The following is a 21,530-nucleotide window of genomic DNA, read 5'->3' as shown; positions in this document are numbered from 1 at the left end:
TTTGTTTGCTGATTTTGGCATTTGTGCAGCTTTGATAGCTATTTAACAGTCGTTTGCACTGGGATTGTGTCGCACAAGAGCAGATTTTGGCACAGCTGCGCCGGCTGTCATGCGACAAAAATTGTCGGGCGGGCCGCCAGACTATCTGACTGATTCGGACTGAGCGCGGGATTTAAGTTTCAAATTGTGTCGCAAGACAATGCACTTACATACACCAGGAGGAAGAAGGTGAACTCTGTCGGACCTGAGCGGGGAAGCGACACATTCAGGATATCTGGAGCACAATCTTAGTGAATCGCGGACACGATCGTTGGACAATGCACTCTGTGAACTCCTCGGACCAGGTAAGTAAATGTGCCCCTCTTTGTACCAACAGAGGCCTGATGTGATGTGAGATGCAAGAGAGAGTCAAATTAGCTCATTGGATATTAAAATTGCCCTGAGAATATGTTAAATAGATTCTTTACTGTTAGAAGGGTGGGGGGGGGGGGGTAGTCTAACGCAGACTTCACCCATCTGACAATAGAGATCTAAGGAAAATTACACTCATTACTCAGGAATGGTTGTGGTTGGAGAGAATATTCCAACTATGCCAGAATCTGTGGAGTAACACCATCTACACATACAAAGAGTTGGGGTTGGTAATGGTGGTAAAAGATCCCCTTTAAATTTAGTTTATTAAGTCTCTACTCCAGTAATTTTTGACATTGATAACTTATTCTTAGGATGTGTCATAAGTATGTGATCAGTGGGAGCCCGACACCTAGATTGGATTGCTCTGGAACCTATACGGTGGATGATGCTGAAGACTGAAGGCTCCGCCCACTGTATAACAGCCACATCCAGAAACGGCAGTTCAGCTCTAATTTACTCGCATTGATACCAGCCGCAGTTCTCCAGCGCAGTAACTACACAGCGGATAGAGCCATTTTATTTGGGCTACATCCATGCACATTACAGTTTCTGGTGCCTGGAGGCTGCCAGAACAGCTGTCGTCAATTACCCCTAACCCATACATAAATGAACAGGAGTCCAAAAAGCCCCTTTAAGAGTCAAGTTAAACTCTACTCTATCTCTGTATTACCCAGCATCCGCCCTTCCCCCACTTTTTTACATTGAAAATATAAACCTGTCAAAAAACAAGTAAAATCATTTTAGATATAAAGCCGCACAGGTGAGAAGGAATAATTCCTAGGGCCTCGATTCATTTTACAGTACACGCCGGACATAAGAGCGCGCCGGATAATAAATAATGCATAAGCGGAAAAAACAAGAAGCACTTTACATTCTTACTAACAATTCAAGCCAGAGTCAGAATACTAAAACTGAACCGGAAAACCCAAGTAAATAATAGGCACAAAAACAACAAATATTATGACGCAAGATCAGTTATGATTGGTCAGAGGTATAAATGGCCTGAGAATGCGGGGGTCATAGGGATATATGAATAGTGATGAGCGGACCCTATCAGGTTCAGGTTCACTGAGCTCGGACGTATCTTGGACAAAAGTTTGGTTCCTTGACCCTTGATGCTGGCACTGATTTTAACCCTTTAAATGCCACCGACAAAGTTTTGCAGGTGGTATTTAAAGGTATGGGTCCAATCATCACAATTTTAGTAAATCTACCACCAGGATCAAAGATTGTATACCAAGTACACTTACATGTTGTGTGTGCCCCCTCTGCCAGGATCTGCTCTTCTGTTAGCTTCTCATGCACTGTTTTTTTTTTTTTTACAAAAAAACTTTTAAAATTATACAAACAAGCCTGAGGGGCTCTAGGCTCCATTGGTGTTAATTTTTAAAACCTTTTTTCTGAAATACAAGGGCATACAAAATTTAAAAAAGAGCAGATCCTGCATAGGGGCCCCACACCAGTATGTCAGTGTGCTCGTTTTAGAATCCTTCATCCTGGTGGTAGATGTCCTTTAACACCAGCAATTGGTGCCATATTAGCTCTGTGTTAAATGCTTATGCATACACCCTTCTGGTATTTTAGTGCCATCAGGGGCTTTAAAGGGTTGTCACCGATTACAGGTGTTACTGGCTTAGACTTAGCCTTAAAGGGTTTGTCCGCATTCAGAAAATAATTTATATTGTTTGTATAATGGAAAATCATACTTTCTGTATCCATTCCATTGTTTTGCAGATCCTTTCTTGCTGTCATTGTTTACTTCATCTGTCCGTGGCCACGGGTATTTACCAGGTGTCTGCGCTGGGATTGTGTCATACACAATCGTCCTTTGGCACAGCTGTGCCGGCTTCCATGCAACACAATTTAGGGGGCATGCCGTCGGACGATCAGACTGATTCGGACTGATTCGGGATTTAACTTTCAAATTGTGTCGCAAGACAATGCACTTACATGCACCAGGAATCTTAGTGAATCGCGACACAGTGCATTATACTCAGACAATGGGGGTCATTTCCTAAGGCCCTGATTCGCGTTTTCCCGACGTGTTACCCGAATATTTCCGATTTGCGCCGCTTGTACATGAATTGCCCCGGGTTTTTGGCGCACGCGATCGGATTGTGGCGCATCGGGGCCGGCATGCGCGCGACAGAAATCGGGGGGGCGTGGCCGAACGAAAACCCGACGTATTCGGAAAAACCGCCGCATTTAAAAACCGAAATGTGTCGCTTGGGAAGCGCTCACCTTCACCTTCTATGGGATGGTGCATTCCGGGGCGTTAAGATTATTTTCGGCGCTGCAGCGCCACCTGGTGGACGGCGGAGGAACTACCATCTTAAATCCCAGCCGGACCCGAATCCTGTGCAGAGAACGCGCCGCTGGATCGCGAATGGGCCGGGTAAGTAAATGTGCCCCAATGTCCTTTTGGTGAACTCCATCACACGGGTAGGTAAATGGGGCACATTTACCTACCTGTCCTGTGCGATCTCTGAAATTGCGTTGTCCGATCGTAATGCACATCTGCCACGATTCAAGAAGATCGTGCGCCCAATTTCCTCCATATGTCGCTTCCTCGATCAGCTCTGCCGGAGTTCACCTTCTTCTTCCAGGTGCATTTAAATGTTAAATCCCACGCTCAGTCCGAATCAGTTGGATTGTCCGACAGCCCGCCCCCTGATTTCTGTTGCATGAAAGCTGGCGCCGATGCGCCAAAATCTGATCGCGTGCAACCCAACCCTTTTAAATACCTGTGCCAGCGGCGGAAAACCCCCAAAACCCAATGGAAATGCGGCCACGGGACCCTTAGTAAATAAGCCCCAATATCTTTTATTTCCTGAATGTGGACAACTGCTTCAAATATCTCCAAATTCTCAGCATATGATCCTTAGAGGGTGAGTACATTTCTATGGATGGCTTAGTCCAGCACATATGATCCATTCTTGTAGTACACAATGCATGGATCTGGTAGTAGATGTTGTAGATGTAGTAGATATCCCTGGACTGGGAGTGGATCCTACAGTAACAACAAAGAGCTCGGTACTTTTCCAGGCCTCAAACAGCCAATTTGTATGGATACAAGGCATCAGCTTTCTAAGAATCAGATGTTGATAGCCTACCCTGAGGACTGGCCATCAATATAAAACACTGGAGAAGTCCTTTAAATAAAATTACTAGGCAAATTATCTCAAACTGACTTACCATGACTGAAATGTGCAGTATCCTTAACTCCTCTTCTGCCGCTTCGCCTTGTGGTTCCTCTGTGGCTTCCTGACCCGGTAAACTGGAGGAACCATCCTGGTGGTGAATATGGAAGAGGAGTGTCCCATTTTCAAGCCACTGTTGTCTCCATCGAACCAGTGGAATATCGTCAGTATTTCCGGCAATTTCTGAAAGAAAACATGAGTACAATTGTGATAGTGATTGTGATTGGCTTTCTAAGTTCCTTTTTGGGTTATTAGTATAATGATGTCATTATGTACCTCAATATTCTGTCTTCTAATGTCTTTAATAAGGTCATCATTGTATTTTAAATTGATTTTCTCCATTTGAACCAGATCACCCCTCTTTGGCTAATAGGAACAATCCAATTTTTGGGCATCAATGGTTTTCCCTTTCCTCCTCTTTATTCTTCTTTGTAGGCTTTAGCTTAGTGTTGTCTATTGTGAATGTGAAGTGATGGAACCAATATTTAATTACATGTTGAAGCATTCTCTATGTTCCTATCTATCCTTTACACCACTGATCCCATTAGCCTTCATTTTGGTCTGTTTACACCGCTATATGGTGTCCATGTGGACCATCTTTTTGCTGTTTTGGAATGAAAATAGAAGAAAGGCAGAACTAAAAGCTCTTGGGCACCAAGACATAATCTATAAGAGTGCCCCCACCTACCTACCATGCACCACTTATAATCTTTTTTGGGCCCCCTTAGGTACCAGGGCTCATTTGCAAGCGCTATTTAAATCCATAATACCGTACGGTATATCATTAACCTTCTCATGGATGAAGAGGTATAAATGATGGCTCCGAAATTAACATATCCCAGTTGCCACTTGGCGTAGATAAAGACAAGCCAGAAAAGTCACCAGTTTCAGGATTTGCTTAATTGGATTGTTCATGGGATCAGGGGAAAACTGAACATTTCTTAATTTAACCTCCAAAAATTTCAAAACTGGAAAGTGGTGTTCCTCCATGCTCGGCTTTCTATAAGACAATGCAATGTGATGGTGATGCCATCTTCTGTGTGCAGATGACCTCAAGGAGCTCAGTCCTGGCTGGCGTGCCACATCAGTATAGGGCTAGCCAAACACATCACACAAAAATCTTCAGAACCTGCAAATTTTGGCAAGACTGGACAATCACCTAATGTGTTTGGGGGCAAAGACAAATCATCTGTTGGATTCGGACATACCCAGTTCCTTCGTTCTCAAGAGAGATAACTGGATACCTGGAGGTGCTTAATTTCTTCTGTTTCTTTTCCGAACACATGTAAGCGAGCTGAGCATGCACGTTTATGAAGTATCACTGGGAATATCTACATTTGAGCTCAACACAAGCGCTTTGTAAGCACAATACAGTATTTGGGCGTTTTGCAACTCTGATTACCCATATTTAAGTGGCTTCCAGTGACAATAAGTAAGCAGCTATCCACGGATCCCAGGATGGGACCCTCATGGATCATGAGGACAGTGGTCCTTTTTACCCCTGCTGTCCCCCAGGGGCAGAAAGTTGCACATTTGCTGTCCTAGTTATCTCTATGGTGCTGACTGAGTGCTGTGTTTGTCACTTCCTTAGACATTTAATGGAGCATTAGAGCACATGTGTGATGGGCAGGGCTGCCACCAGGGGGGGCTTAGTGTGACTGTGTTCAGGGGGCCGTAAGGAGGAGAAAGGGCCCCAAGTCACAGAAAACCCTTCTCAGGTGCAGGTAACTTAATGTGCACATAGGGCCGGATAATCATTCTGTGGGAGGGCCCACAAAATTTGCCAGTCAGGGGCCCCAAACTTCCTAGTGGTGGCCCTGGTGATGGTTATTCTTTCAAGGTGTAAAAGGGGTACAACGTACCACTGTTCTCATTATCCATGGAGTCCCATCACTGAAACCCACCAATCAGCAATTTAGTCCCCATAGTTTATACTTCATAGGACTTTATGTTGCCGTCAGTTTGCTTAGCTAAATTTGGCCGTTTTACACTCTAGAATTATCAAGAGCAGATCCTAGATTCTAGGAGCTTTTAACCTTGCAGAATTGTTAGTTATCGGCCCTGGAGAGATGTTTCATCATACCTATGCATGTGTCGTTAGTATCAGCAGGACTGTGATAAAGGCATATTATATTGTGGGGGTATCTCCTCACACTGCTGTGCTCTTAGTTCTCGGCAATGAACTGTTCCATAACCCCTCACCTGTGTTTTGAGTGAATAGACCATTCAACAAGGAACCTGCTACATGACACAGTACAGAGGGAAGGGTTGTGAAGTGTAGAGGGCCAATACCCAACACGCATTTTGTTTGATCATGACTAATGATGTGCGGATCTAAACAAACCGGGGCACATTTACTTACCCGGTCCTGACGCGATCCAGCAGCGCGTTCTCCTTCGAGAATTCGCGTCTTCCGGCGATTCACTAAGGTAGTGCGCCCAATGTCCACCAGGTGCGCCGGAGTTCACCATCCTATCCAGGGTGCATGTAAGCGTGTGTCAAGCGACTTATTTTTTTAAAAAAAATTCACGTTTTTTACAAATCCGTCGGGTTTTCTGACAGCCACGCCCCCCCCCCCCCCCGATTTCCGTTGCATGCATGCCGGCACTGATGTGACACAATCCGATCGCATGCGCCAAAAACCTGGGGCAATTCAGGGAAAAACGGCGCAAATCGGTACTATTCAGGAAACCCGACGAAAAATAGCGATTCGGGCCCTTAGTAAATGATAATGTCCGGACCCAGACTTTAGCAAGAAGTCACAGTTAAGCTTGCACCCCCCTAAGCCAACCCCCCCTTTCCCCGGATTAGTATCCGAGATTGGCGCTGCCACCTGTGATTGCGAATGTTAACTCTGCAAATGGCATACAAGTAGCAGCCACTACTTAACCGCAGACGGCACGGATTGTTTGGTGTTATTCCTGATCAACACTGCTGACAGGTTCCCTTTGCCTTCTAGGAAATTAATGTTAATTAATAACTAATTTTCATTCGTTTTTCCAACTGTCATTCAGCCATAATTCAGAATAATCCCCATTATTATTTAGCAATTCCGTTTTCTGTATCTGTGACAAGGACAGAGCTCACTCCATTACCAAACCAATAACTCGAGTAATTTTCCATAAAACATATTCTATGTAACACTATAAATATTTCTTTGCTTTGCTTTGTATTTTACCTCCCGCTGTTCAGCCTCTGCTTAACCATCTTGAATATTCCTCTTACAATAGCCCACGCCGAGTAACACAATGAATATAAAAGTGTACAGTTTCGCTCTGGGTAAATTCAGGGCAGAATGGATCAAAAACACGGAAATTTAGAAAAGTTTTCATTTCCAAACATCTGTCACGTTGGCGCCGAGCCAAATTGATCATCTGCATTATTAACTTCTGGAGAAAAATTTTGCTTCCGCTCTATTAATGTTTCAGAGTAAAATTTACGGAAAACTGTGGACAATTGTAAAAGAGAAGCCGTAAAAATAATAATATAACATAATAATAGCCATTAAATGATTGCCCCTGGCTGGCTCCAGGAGGGCAGAGCACAAGGTGTAACACCCCCTGGTGACTTACTACTTATCACTGTGTCCAGTCCACAAGGTCAAAGAGCAAAACTATTTTTCGGATGACAAAATCCCAGGGGACCCATTATGTGACTGTTACGGCACATTCTCAGTTCAATATATGTTTGCTACATGGATGCAACCACAACACAATCGAAGCTAATTATGACATGTTTATGGCTCATTATTAGGGTGACTTTACATTAGTACACCAGGATTGTTACTTTACTTTAGTGCACCAGAATTGTGACTTTACTTTAGTGCACCAGGATTGTGACTTTACTTTAGTACACCGGGATTGTGACTTTAATTTAGTACACCGGGATTGTGACTTTACTTTAGTGCACCAGGATTGTGACTTTACTTTAGTACACCAGGATTGTGACTTAACTTTAGTACACCGGGATTGTGACTTTACTTGAGTACACCAGGATTGTGACTTTACTTTAGTACACCGGGATTGTGACTTTACTTTAGTACACCAGGATTGTGACTTTATTTTAGTACACCAGGATTGTGACTTTATTTTAGTACACCAGGATTGTGACTTTACTTTAGTGCACCAGGATTGTGACTTTACTTTAGTACACCGGGATTGTGACTTTACTTTAGTACACCAGGATTTTGACTTTATTTTAGTACACCAGGATTGTGTCTTTACTTTAGTGCACCAGGATTGTGACTTTACTTTAGTGCACCAGGATTGTGACTTTACTTTAGTACACCGGGATTGTGACTTTACTTTAGTGCACCAGGATTGTGACTTTATTTTAGTACACCAGGATTGTGACTTTATTTTAGTACACCAGGATTGTGTCTTTACTTTAGTGCACCAGGATTGTGACTTTACTTTAGTGCACCTGTAATTGGATTCACACCACATTTTATGTATATGATAAGTGTATACTGTACGTCAGGAAAGCACCCGACATATACGGTTAGCGTATACATTGACAAATAGTGGCAGACAGAGGCATAGTTGTTGCCTCCCTCTGGCCATTATACGTCCTGTTCGTCAGAAAATGCAGGATGGAAAGACATAGGAATCTACAGCAATGGACGGCTGTGGGGAGCGGATGCAGCGTATTGCATCCCTCGCCACAGCTCTGCCGAATGCATACGTAGCTCGGCAGAAGTGGGGCCCCGGTGATGTTACAGTCCATATTAGGACAGTGTGATCTCTGTGGGAACATCACGTTCATCACCAGCAGCCAATCCCTGGGCGCTACCAATGTACACTTCTCCCCCCGCCTTCAGGGGGGTCCTCGGGCAACTTTTCTCACTGTTTAGGAATACAGTGAGATACGTCTGTGCCATATGTTGTAAGGACACATCAGAATCCTCCAAATAATACTGGTGGGAACCCAGCCCAGACATGATAAACCCCCCTTCCCTATAGAGTCCTATTGCAAGCAGCATGTTACAGAGCAGGACGAGCAGAGCAGATTGAAGTTAATGTTCTATTTGCAGTTAGCATTTTATATAGAAAAAGGAACAAAGCAGATTATTGTGTGCCAGTTTTCTAGTGTACAAGACCTAAAATAGGCACAATTCCCATCATACCGCACAGCTGGTCTCTCAGTGGGCCGGCTCGGGGTGGTCTTGTCCTGCGACAGTACACTACCTATAGACCTGGTGGAGGCCAGAGATTCCAGGTAAATCTGTCTGGGGCCTGCGCCAACTACATAAGTGCCCCAGTATATGATATATGTGGCCATAGTGTTCTATCTGCAGCCAGAATGTTATAGAGCAGGAGGAACTGAACAGATTGTTCATAGTGTCCTATCTGCAGGCAACATAAGGAGAAGATGAGTAGATTGTACATGGTGTCCCATTTGCAGGCATGTTTTAGAGCAGGATGAAATGAGCAGGTTGTACACAATTTACTATCTGTCTGCAGTATGTTATAGAGCAGTGAGCACTGAGCAGATTTTGCTTATCTGCAAGTGGCAAGTTATAAGGTAAGAGGAGCAGAACAAACTGTACAGAGTCCTATTTGCAGGCTGCATGTTATAAAGCACGAGGAACAGAACAAATGCTTCAGTGTCCTATCCGCAGGCTGCATGTTATAGAGCAGGAGGAGCTAATCAGAAGAAACATAATGGGGCAGATTTACTTACCCGGTCCTGTCGCGATCCAGCGGCACGTTCTCTGTGGAGATTTTGGGTCTTCTGGCGATTCACTAGGTGTCGCTGCTTCGCTGAAGTCCGTCGGAGTTCACTTGAGTTCACCAAGCTATCGTGGGTGCAGGTAAGCGCGTGTCAAGCGACACTTTTTTTTTTAATTCGGCGTTTTTTCCGGATGCGTTGGGTTTTCTTATGGCCACGCCCCCCGATTTCCGTCGCATGCATGCTGGCACCGATGCGCCACAATCTGATCGCGTGCGCCAAAAACCCGGGGCAATTCAGGGAAAATCGGCGCAAAATGGTAATATTTGGATAACCCGACGTAAAAACGCAATTCGGGCCCTTAGTAAATGACCCCCAATGATGGCAATTTATCACCATGTTGTCTGGTTTGCACAAAAATATGAGATTTGCCTCAGCTATATCTGCATTCCTACATTACATTTACCTACATAGTCGCAGGTGGACAATTTCCAAATTTTTTAGACTTGAACCATTTCCGAAACATAACTTAGCATTCAGGGATGTAAGTCCAGGACGTTGACAACGTCTCATTCATTTTCATAAAATCGAGGATGATTGCTGCCATTATCCAAATGAATAGCTCTCACAGTGAGGTGTGCGAGGATCTCATGATCACAAGTTTAAACAGATGCACAAAAAAAAAAAACCAAGCAGAACATCACAGAGAGATAGACAGGTTCTACATTACGGATTTACTTCTTAAATTTAATTTTGATATATTAGTTTTTGGATTTTCTATTCTCCGACGTTGCAATTTGATGAAAGATTCCGACACTGAAGATCAAATAATTTTTCACGAAACACGACAGGTTTCCTATGGGGATATTAAGAAAACATAAAAATAAAAATAATAATAATTTGGCTAAACAAAAAAAAGGAAGTAGAGAGGCGCAGACTACGGGAGAGGCGGGGGGGGGGGACATTTTTGACATTTGCTTCTTTTTTTTCGTGAGAGGTAATTTAAAATTTCGAGCAGGAGTTACGTTGATGACTTTACTTTGATGCACACATCAATTATCAGAAGCAGCCGCGTATAATTACATTTCGAGTAGTCTTCAGCGTGTGCCTCATGCTGGAATGTTTTGCATATAGCACAAGCTGAAATTTAGGTCAAGTTCCCAAACCCCGGCTGGTAGATCTGTGCAGAGTTGTTGTGTAGAAACTGGTTAAGACTGAACCATGAAACAAAGATATTATTTATGCCACAGGGACACGTCCACATCTCCCAAACCAAGACTGTGATTAATGACTGCAGCTTATTCTGAAGATTATTGGGCCCAAAGGGCACAATCACAGTGGCCTCCAGCCAGTAGCCCCGCTTGCTAAATTTTTCCAGGTTCGGTACATAAGGAAAAGAAACAATATCAGATATCACACAAATAACTCATATAAGTGCTCCCAGTGGGTGGTAGTGGAAACGTGGAATTGTTGGAGGGAATACAAGTCCGTACTAAAAACAGAAAGTAAGATCCAAAGAGACTGAACAATAAAAGAAGAAACTCACCGAAGAGCTTAATGAAGTGTCGTATGCAAGTTTTACTGGGTTATTATAGAGGATGTGGCACATGAGGGGATACAACTTTAATTAGTCTTCTACTATAGTCCCCTATGAAGAACTTAATAGACTACACTAGATTTATGGGATTTTTTTCTACTATTTTCGAGAGCCAGGACAATCGGTGCCCTCAAGGACGGAAAATTATAATTGGCCACTGTTAGATAAGAGGATAAAATATATATACCTGTATATACTCGAGTATAAGCCGACCAAAGTATAAGCCGAGGCCCCTAATTTTACCACAAAAACCTAGGTAAAACTTTTGACTTGAGTATAAGCCGAGGGTGGGAAATGCATTGGTCACAGCCTCCCTAGTTTATAGCCTGCCGGACCCTGCCCCATAGTATATAGCCAGCACCTGCAACCCAGTATATAGCCTGCCAGCCCATATCCCCCAGTATATAGCCAGTCCCCCGCCCCAGTATATAGCCAGCAGCAGGGGAAGCCGGAAAGGTGAGTTTTGATCTATATTATTTTACTCAACTATAAGCCGAGTTTGGTTTTTCACCACATTTTTTGTGCTGAAAAACTAGGCTTATACTAGAGTATATATCAGAATTCTGAATGGATCCTGGCTGCATGTTCTGAGCTTGATAACCACACCCAGGACTTATCTGTTGGAGCTATAATGGAGAGCTGACTTGTGGTGTTTATTCCCTTGGCTGAGCTTGGTAGGTGTTTTGTGGAAGCCTTGGGTGATTTCCTCTTGCTTGTCTGTTTGTGTTTTGTTGAACCCATACCAGCCCTGGAATTCACCCTGATCTGGAGCTCCAAACCTGTGTCTGATCATAAACCCCAGCCTCATCCAGAATACGGAACCTGTATGTGATCCTGAAACCCGTCTGATCTGGAACCCAGAATCCCAGCCGGATCCAAAATCCCCAAACCTACACCTGCCCCTGAATCCTACCTGATCTGGAACTCTGAATCGCAATCTGAACCCTTAGCCTGAATCTAGACTGAAACCTGAGTCCTGTTTCTGAGTTTCTTCCCTGATTGTCTTGTGTCTCTCTGTCAATTATTTCTTCTGTTCTGAGACCATACTCAGAATAGGCATTGTCGACCAGTAGTCCCTTACCAGTTAGGTTTGCAAGGCTAATAGATAAGGAATTTAAGTCTTGGGTAGTGATGAGTGGACCCATTGAAATTTGGTTTCGGCCAAACCCAAATTTTAAAAAGTTGAACCTGGACCCCAAGCAGTAGCACTATTGATTGGTACTGGCCCTGATTGCGGTTGTTAACTGTTTAAGTTTACCAGGTTCATGTCCTCAGGGTCAGAGGATTGGCTCCTGAATTCCTTGTGTCTACCTTTGGGGGATAGTCAAGAGAGAGTCAGGAGGCCCCATACACAAAAGATGAACTTCCTCTTAAACCACAAGAAAACTCCAATACCCAAAATGCATCCTGTGACTTCTCCAATATTCAGAAACTCACAGAAGTGCAGGTGACCAAAGCCCATAGCGATATGGGAAATAGGGGCCACATTATGGTAAGTACATTCTCTTTTATCCCCCCCCCCCCGCCCCCCTCCCCAACACCACCACCCCTGCCATGGTTTCCATGGAATTTTTCTAAATTCCAGAAAAAAAACCCTTAAAGGAAACCTACCATTTATTTGATGCATTATGAAGCAAACCTACCTTGAGAATGCTGTAGCTACACTGATGCAGAAACATATCTTGTTTAATGCATGTGCTGAGTGGTTTTGCTGATAAAACAGATATAACATTATGACAATGAAGCTCTGTCGCTTCTATGGCTGGTTCAGCTCTTCTCCTAGGACCTGAGTTTTTATCTGCAGGAGAGGATGATGTAATCACTATTCTCCCTGCCAGACAGAATAATCAATTGCAGCACCATCCCCCAGCTGCTGTGTATGATTGATCCAGCTCAGGTTGATTAGTCATGCTTGACTAACCTCCATTTCTAATTGCAAGCTCCCGTATGTACGTAATGTGTTTATGTCAGCCAGCCTGACCCAGCCTGACCCAGCTTTCCCAAGGTCCTGAATGTTATAATAATTTTTTCAGCAAAACCACTCAACTCAGGGATTAACCAAGATATGTTTCTGCATCAGTGTAGCTACAGCTTTCTCATGGTATGTTTGCTTCACAATGCATCAAATCAAATGGTAGGTTTCCTTTAAGAATATACCCCACAAGAACTCTAATTTCACCTTCAAGCCTATAATACAGGCCCCAAAGAAATATTTACATCAGAATAAAAACAGACTTTGCTTTCTGAAAAAAAAAGTATTTAATTTTAGAAATTCATATTATTACTTAATTTTAATATGTGTATTATGGCAGGAAGCCTTGGATCCCTTGTGGTTCTAGTGAATCGAACTTGGCTCGCCGTTCACTCGCTGCAGGCATGTGGGTCTGGCTGCCATAATACAGATATTAAAATGTGTCCATAATCCAGTAGTCTGAACCCAGGAGTTTGATGAAAGCTTTTTCACCTTTTTTAGTTTAAATCATTCTGTTTTATCTACTCATAGATATTTTGGGTTTCAGTTAACATTAAAGGGAGTCTACCAGCTACCAAATCAGACCACAAGTATACCTTCAGGAATACATTATAGTCAGGGACCTGGCACAGACTTTGCACTGGGGCCCATCAGATTTAAGTGAAAGGAAATCTACCACCAAAATGAAGGTTCGTAAACCAAGCACAATGACATACTGGCAGGATCTGCTGTTCTTTAAGCTTCTTATGCCCTTGTTTTTAAGAAAAAAGTATAATGGAGCTTGGAGCCCCTCAGGCTCATTTGAATAATTTTAAAATATTTTATTTGTTAAAAACCAGTGCAGAAGAGGCTTAAAGAGGACCTGTTACCCAAAAAAACGCACTAGGAGCTGCTTACTAAAATGAGGGGGCGGTCCAATGTGCTGATGTTTCTCCCCGGACTGCCCTGTCCAAGTCATAAGCCAGCTGTGACTCCTGGAACCTAGTCCCGCCCGCTCATAAATACCCCGCACCGCTGTGAGCTTGGTCTGCTGTTCCTATTGTGAGGCTTTGAAGTGTCTGCTAGTTTTATTGGAGGGTTCCGATAAAGCTAGCAGTTTATCACTGCTAAAAATGGGATAGCACTAGAAGCTGCTTACTTTAGTTTTTTTGGGTGACAGGTCCTCTTCGAAGAAGAGCAGATCCTGCCAGAGTGGGCACACACTGGCATGTCAGTGTGCTTGGTTTACAATCCTTCATCCTGGTGGTAGACCTCCTTTAAGCCACAGTATATTTCCCAGTAATCTCTCATTATAAAAATATTTCTTTACAAAACATCCTTGGAAAATCCTTGGAAAACCATGTGGTTGGACAGGGGTGGCAAAAAAAGCAGGAATAGATACCTACTTCTGGGAGTTTCCAAAGGTCACAGACTTAGGGATAACATAGGAAGTGATGTCCCACGGTCAAAGGAGGCCATTTATTGGCTAAAGAAGGTCACAAGACCTCATTGGAACTTCTGTCCAGATATAGGGTCAAAAACTAAAATTACCAGAGCAATCCGGGAACAGGAAGTAGGAGCAGGTTTTATATATACAAGAGAAGGTAGGAGGAGCAGCAAGGTAGGAGAGAAGGTAGGAGGAGCAGCACAATGAAAAAACAAATTAAAATTCGCAGTGGGTGCAGGCTTCAAAAGGATCCGACTCAAAATCCCATAAGTAGCAAAAATTCTAAACAGGGAAGCAGCACTCGGTGGAAGAAATCAGTGTTTTAATATATATATATATATATATATATATATATATATATGTTTTTGCAAGTCCTGCCCTTGCAGAATTTGATTCATGTATCAATTACTAAAAGTATTTGCTTTACTGATTGGCTGCTGCAGTCACATGTCCTTCCGCCATTGCAGAGGAAGTAGATGGGTGGAGCATTAGTGCAGGAACGGTGAAGGATCTCTGGACTGCCCCTTTAATGATATAAAAAAGTTAATTAGCCAAAAGTACAGCAGCTGATATAATGAATACAAATGAATGCACAATGTTCTCTTTTTTCCCCTTCACCAGGATTATTCTACCTTAAGATGACTGATTTTTTTCGATTCTTCCTTAAAGAAAAGCTGTGACACATTGCAGAGTAACAGGTGGTGATTTATATCTAACACTCACCTCTCTCCCGCTCTCATCACACCTTGTGCCCTCAGCAGGGTCATAGTGTCTCTCCTGCCAGCTGGATGCCACCATTAATTATTTGGCTACCCAAGGCCCTGATCTTTTTTGACCCCTCCAGAAATGCAGCTTTTCGGCGTGAACCCTTGTAAATTAAGCTCAGTAACTTTGTATTTTGCTTCACTCCATATTCCTAATCTATAATTAATAACTAATTGCCCCCGATCTCTGTAAATAACATGTAGTAAAGCTCACATGTCGGCGTGCCTGGAAAACTGATTGAATATGAAAAATAATAGATTTTTTTCATGCAGAGATTTCAATAAATATGAATATAATATACTGTACTTATCCTTTCCAGGTAAAGGAGATTACTCTGTATATAAACCCTGTAATACACACATGACGACTGTGTGTATTATCCCTGTACTGTGACATCACTGTGTGTAGCATCCCTGTACTGTGACATTACTGTGTGTATTATCCCTGCACTGTGACATTACTGTGTGTATTATCCCTTTACTGGGACATCACTGTGTGTATTATCCTGTACTGTGACATCACTGTGTGTATTATCCCTGTACTGTGACATCATTGTGTGTATAATTCCTGTACTGTGACATCACTGTGTGTATTATCCGTGTACTGTGACATCATTGTGTGTATTATCCCTGTACTGTGACATCATTGTGTGTATAATTCCTGTACTGTGACATCACTGTGTGTATTATCTCTGTACTGTGATATCACTGTGTGTATTATCCCTGTACTGTGACATCACTGTGTGTATTATCCCTGTACTGTGACATCACTGTGTGTATTATCCCTGTACGGTGACATCACTGTGTGTATTATCTCTGTACTGTGACATCACTGTGTGTATTATCCCTGTACTGTGACATCACTGTGTGTATTATCCCTGTACTGTGACATCACTGTGTGTATTATCCCTGTACGGTGACATCACTGTGTGTATTATCCCTGTACTGTGACATCACTGTGTGTATTATCCCTGTACTGTGACATCACTGTGTGTATTATCCCTGTACTGTGACATTACTGTGTGTATTATCCCTTTACTGGGACATCACTGTGTGTATTATCCTGTACTGTGACATCACTGTGTGTATTATCCCTGTACTGTGACATCATTGTGTGTATAATTCCTGTACTGTGACATCACTGTGTGTATTATCCCTGTACTGTGACATCATTGTGTGTATTATCCCTGTACTGTGACATCATTGTGTGTATAATTCCTGTACTGTGACATCACTGTGTGTATTATCTCTGTACTGTGATATCACTGTGTGTATTATCCCTGTACTGTGACATCACTGTGTGTATTATCCCTGTACTGTGACATCACTGTGTGTATTATCCCTGTACGGTGACATCACTGTGTGTATTATCTCTGTACTGTGACATCACTGTGTGTATTATCCCTGTACTGTGACATCACTGTGTGTATTATCCCTGTACTGTGACATCACTGTGTGTATTATCCCTGTACTGTGACATCACTGTGTGTATTATCCCTGTACGGTGACATCACTGTGTGTATTATCTCTGTACTGTGACATCACTGTGTGTATTATTCCTGTACTGTGACATCACTGTGTGTATTATCCCTTTACTGTGACATCACTGTGTATATTATCTCTGTACTGTGACATCACTGTGTGCATTATCCCTGTACTGTGACATCACTGTTTGTTATCTCTATACCATGGCATGACAACTGTGGGGCTTATTTACTAAAGGTCTGTGGACCGCATTTCCGTCAGGTTTCACGTCTATTTACGTTTTGCGCCGCATTTAACTTGCGTTTTTTGCACACGCGATCGGATTTTGGTGCAATCGCGCCGACTTTCATGCGACACAAATCGGGTGACGTGGTCGTCGGACAACCCGAATGATTCGGACTAAGTGCGGGATTTAAAATTCAAATTGTGTCGCAAGACATGCACCCACATACACCGGGAAGAAGAAGGTGAACTCTGGCGGACCTGAACAGGGAAGCGACACATTCAGGATATTGGGCGCATGATCTTGTTGAATCGCGGCAGACTTCATCCTCGTCGGACAGTCCGGATCGGGGATCGCGACAGGACCGGGTAAGTAATTGTGCCCCATTGTGTTTTATCCTGAGAATGTATTACGCTGTTTGACAACATACTATTGATGGTTTATTAGACCAATTGCTGATGACAGGTTCCCTTTAAAGGGGACCTACCACCACGATTCTACCTATAAAGGTAGAATGGGTGGTAGGTGGATGAATGGGACGTAAGGATAGCCCTTTTTGGGCTAATCCTTACGTCCCGGCTATCCTTTTGTAAACTTTAATCAGTTGATATGCTAATTTATTTAAGCGGCTACTGGGGCGTGGAGTAGCCGGACATGAGGCTACTAGTCGCGGCTACTCCACGCCCCAGTAGCCTCGTTCCTCTGCCTACCATATAATCTTCGGCGCGCAGCAAATTCTCGTCCGAGCACCCGGTGTCTGCGCATGCGCAGTAGCGCCGGCCTCGGAGCTACGGCCGCGCACCCGTAGGCCTGCGTCCTGCGCATGCAGGCTATCCTTACGTCCCATTCATCCACCTACCACCCATTCTACCTTTATAGGTAGAATCGTGGTGGTAGGTCCCCTTTAAAGATGCTGGTCACTTTAAATTATGCTTTGTTAATGTGTGTGTAAATGTGTGGGAGGTATAACAGGTAATTTACAATATACATCTATTAAAAGTTCTACACTGCTTTCTTTATATGTAAATTGAAGCCTCCTGTATTTTACCTTATGCTAGTATTCATGAATATGGCAAACAACTTGGAACACAATTGGGCAGATTTATCAAGCTGTCTAAAAGTCAGAATGCTCTTAGTTGCCCATGGCAATGCTCATGAATATTTTAAAGGGAAGCTGTGATTGGTTGCCATGGGCTACTAAGAACATTCTAACTTTTAGACAGCTTGATAAATCTGCAAAATAATGTTTTATGTTCTGAGATGAAAGTGGCCATTGTGTAGTGGGGGTCTCATAATAAGGTTTGATATCGGGCCCACTAGGTGCTTGTTACATGCTTTAATGATTCTAACGAGCCATCATAAATCTATTTATAGAAGAGCCATCAATGTAATAATCACAACTTTGTAGTCATCAGGCCACACACAAGACATCAATAGACACATATCCAGTCGCCATGTTATTCCCCCAAAGTCAGACCCAAAACTAGGATCCTGTGTCATGAGCCACTGGACCATCAGATGATTATATACCGCTTTCATGAAATTTAGAAAAGGATAAAATATAGAAAATGACCTAAAAATTACAAAAAAATGTCCAAAATTAGAGGCTTAATGAAAAGCATTTTAGTATTAAATGCTCAGCCAAATTTGTTAACACAGATCTGTCAATGTGTCCTCGTAACGGGGCAATGTTCTGCAAATTATTAAGACCAGGAGTAAAGGGTAAGTTCTGTAAAATAGGATGTGAATGATGGAAGACGAGATTGATTATGTTCAGTTCCTGTAAGGGAATAAGAAAAAAAATTCTGGTTGAGCCCCTGGCTGACCCGTTGCTTCTCCAGATCCGTGGGAGGATTTATAGACACAAATGACATTGTCATTTTACGTTCTCAACTCTCGGGTCTGAGAACAGGAATGAATCTAAATTTACTGCTGCCTGAGGCGAGGTATACAATGGCGCCCCCTCTTGGCAGTAGTAATATATCAGGTTATTTTTTAGTAAGTGGGTTCTCCATGCAGTGTCTCATGCCCATGCTGACATGGGTGTGGAGAGACACTATTTTGAACTATCATGTCCTGCTTTGTAGCAGGTGACTGCGCCTCTGATGCCGCTCCCCATCTTGCTGCAGGCGGTGCCGCCTGAGGCAAGAGTCTCAATTTGACTCATGGCTGGTGCAACCCTGTCTGAGAAATTTTTTTTAAAGAATTGAGCTGCAGGCATAGGACGGTTTTCGGTGACAGAAGCAAGAATGTTGTGGAATATGTAAACAGGGAAGTAATAGTCTGCTCCCTATGCCATGTGTATGTCACATAGATACGATCCCAGTATTGCGCGGCTCCATCAATGAGGCCCTCACACAGGCACTCATAAACAATGTAATTATTCCGTACATTTGCACGTTAGAGTCCTCCACCGCTCCAGTGTGAAATGCTTCCTTATTTAAATTGATGATAATGGGAAATAAAGAGTTTCTTCCAGCATTTACCAGTCAAGAGCAATCACACTCTGGACATAATCCTACAGGGGGTTTATTCACAGCTGAAGAAATGAAATCAGACAGCCAATGGGATCCAGGCGCAATGTTCAACCCCATTATAATAATTAAGAAGAAAGCAATAGAGACAAATGGAAACACATTTGGGGTTATTTATCAGAGAGAGAAAATAAGGAACCGAAAAAACGAGAGGGTTATATGTTTTTCTTAAAAGTAAATGTCCTGGTATGTCATCTCCGGATTTTGCAAAACTTCTGTTTGCTATGCAAATAATCTATGTTCTAGGAGAGTAAATAATGTCTAATAGTTTATTTTTTCTGGAAGGGGGCTCATTTGCATACATTTTCCCATGGAGCATTGCCAGTACACCAGACTGCATATACCAGTTGAATCCCTTCAATGAGATTATATATACTCCATCAATGCTCTTTTATAAGAGAAATAATACCTAATTCACTAAATTACTAAAGTAAGCAGAATTATCTCCAAAAGGGCCATCACAGAATACTATAACTCCCATGACAGCTCAGTTCTCAGGCCCTGCTGGATTTTTTTTATTTTTATTTTTTTCATTTAACATTACACTAAAAGGAAGACATAATTAAAGAAAAATATATATAGTATATTTATTTCTACATTTGCAAATGAACATTATATGAAAATGAATTCCCTATTGTGTGAAAAAGAATCAGAATATACCATGATAAACCAGGGGCATTTACTCATAGATCCAGGCACTGTGACTGTGGTAATTTTTTTAGATTTGTTATCCATGGCCTCCTTTCTTATAAAATCAACTTCCAAAATTATTCTACTGAGCCAGGAGGGCTCTGGGGTGTGTTTCCAGAGCCCCGTTGTGCTATAGCTGTTACACTGTGCATGAACACTACACCGCCCCACTTTGTGGGTTTACAGCAGGTAGAGGGGAGGGGAAAACAGAGTAGCCAGTGAAGCTACAGCATGTAGGGGCTCTGGTAATGCCCCTTAAAGCCCTGATTTTAAAAGTAAGGAGACAATGGATAACAAATATGAGAAGATTACCACAGTCATGTGGAATTTTTTTCTAATTTATTGGGAAAAAATTATATGTATATAAATATATATGTGGCTGCTTTTTTACTTTATATGTCTCCTATTAAGCCTGAGGGACGATTTAAGTTTTATTTTTAATAATTCAATACATTTTTTCCAAGGTTTTCCACTGTAATTGGGGCGTGTATAAGAAACCCAGTTGTAAGGTTGAGGAAAACTTTATGTAGGTAATTGTCCTGATCAGAATGGTGCCAGGTCTGATAAGACCCAGCTGTTCTGCTTATCCCTTACACACTGGGCAATCACATGACCACCGGGTCTATTGAGATAGAGATCCGTGACTTAGGAGGACAACAAAACATATAGGGGTTGACACAAATAAAACTTTAACCCACTATTTATCTCTAAGGACGATTCGGTCACATGCCCGGGAAAAGATCGGACATGTCCTATCTTTTCCCGTAATGCAACGCCGTGCACCATATATCTGCGGTACGGTGAGCACACGTTCATGTGAATTCACCCTAAGAGTGATTAGGACAACCAAGAGCTGTTCTCAGCTATTTCTACCATACCTGAATGCACACTCAACCCGCTGCTCGATAAATTAGGGTCAAGGAGACCTCTGCTCTTGTGAAAAGGATCACCAATAAGATTGCTCTCACTATCCTGTGGATAACAATCATACTTACAGGCCAAAAAATAGAAATACTGGATCTGGAAGTTCTGGAAGTGTTCTCTTTTTGTTTTCTTGGCCCAATGGCAGTTTTCCATATTCAAGGAAAAACACTTTAAGTACGGGAGAGTAGGAAGTTGATTTCTCCTTGTTCTTCCCAAACAGGGCTGGTTCCAGCACTGGGCATACCCAGGCAAGTGTCGGGGGCCCAGAGCTGCTTGGGGGGGGCCCACATAAGAAGGTAAATAAGGAATCCATGGGGGTGAGGGGGTTTTATAAAATAACCATGAGGGGCTGTATATAAAATAACCATGATGGGGCTGATTAGGGAATATTTTAGGGAACAGGCAACCGTTTTAGTTGCTGAGTTTTTGATGCTGCCACATGAGTTCACTGCAAAGGGGCCCACTGAGGCTCTGTCGCCCAGGGGCCTACTGATACCTGGAGCCGACCCAGTTCCAAAGCTTTGCTCTACATTGATGCTCATCCACTGTTAGGACCCCCCTGATCTCCTAGACCCCATTCAGTTGCATTAGGGGAAAATCTGCTTTGACTCTATTATACATAATATTTCAC

General features: G+C 42.7%; 1 protein-coding gene across 3 annotated transcripts in view; it reads right to left on the bottom strand.

Annotated features, from left to right (window-relative positions):
* The window catches only part of ASTN1 (astrotactin 1), a 352,438-nt gene that overhangs the window by 157,604 nt on the left and 173,304 nt on the right, over nucleotides 1-21,530 (bottom strand). For all 3 annotated transcript variants that reach the window (XM_072128438.1, XM_072128437.1, XM_072128436.1), the window contains one exon: nucleotides 3,610-3,797. In XM_072128438.1, the coding sequence (XP_071984539.1) occupies nucleotides 3,610-3,797 (188 nt within the window). The remainder of the gene's footprint in view (nucleotides 1-3,609; nucleotides 3,798-21,530) is intronic.

This window comes from Engystomops pustulosus, chromosome 10 (genome assembly GCF_040894005.1).
Source record: "Engystomops pustulosus chromosome 10, aEngPut4.maternal, whole genome shotgun sequence".
Lineage (NCBI taxonomy): Eukaryota > Metazoa > Chordata > Amphibia > Anura > Leptodactylidae > Engystomops > Engystomops pustulosus.
Note: the sequence above shows the minus strand (reverse complement) of the source record. Positions and strands in the feature narration are given on the sequence as shown.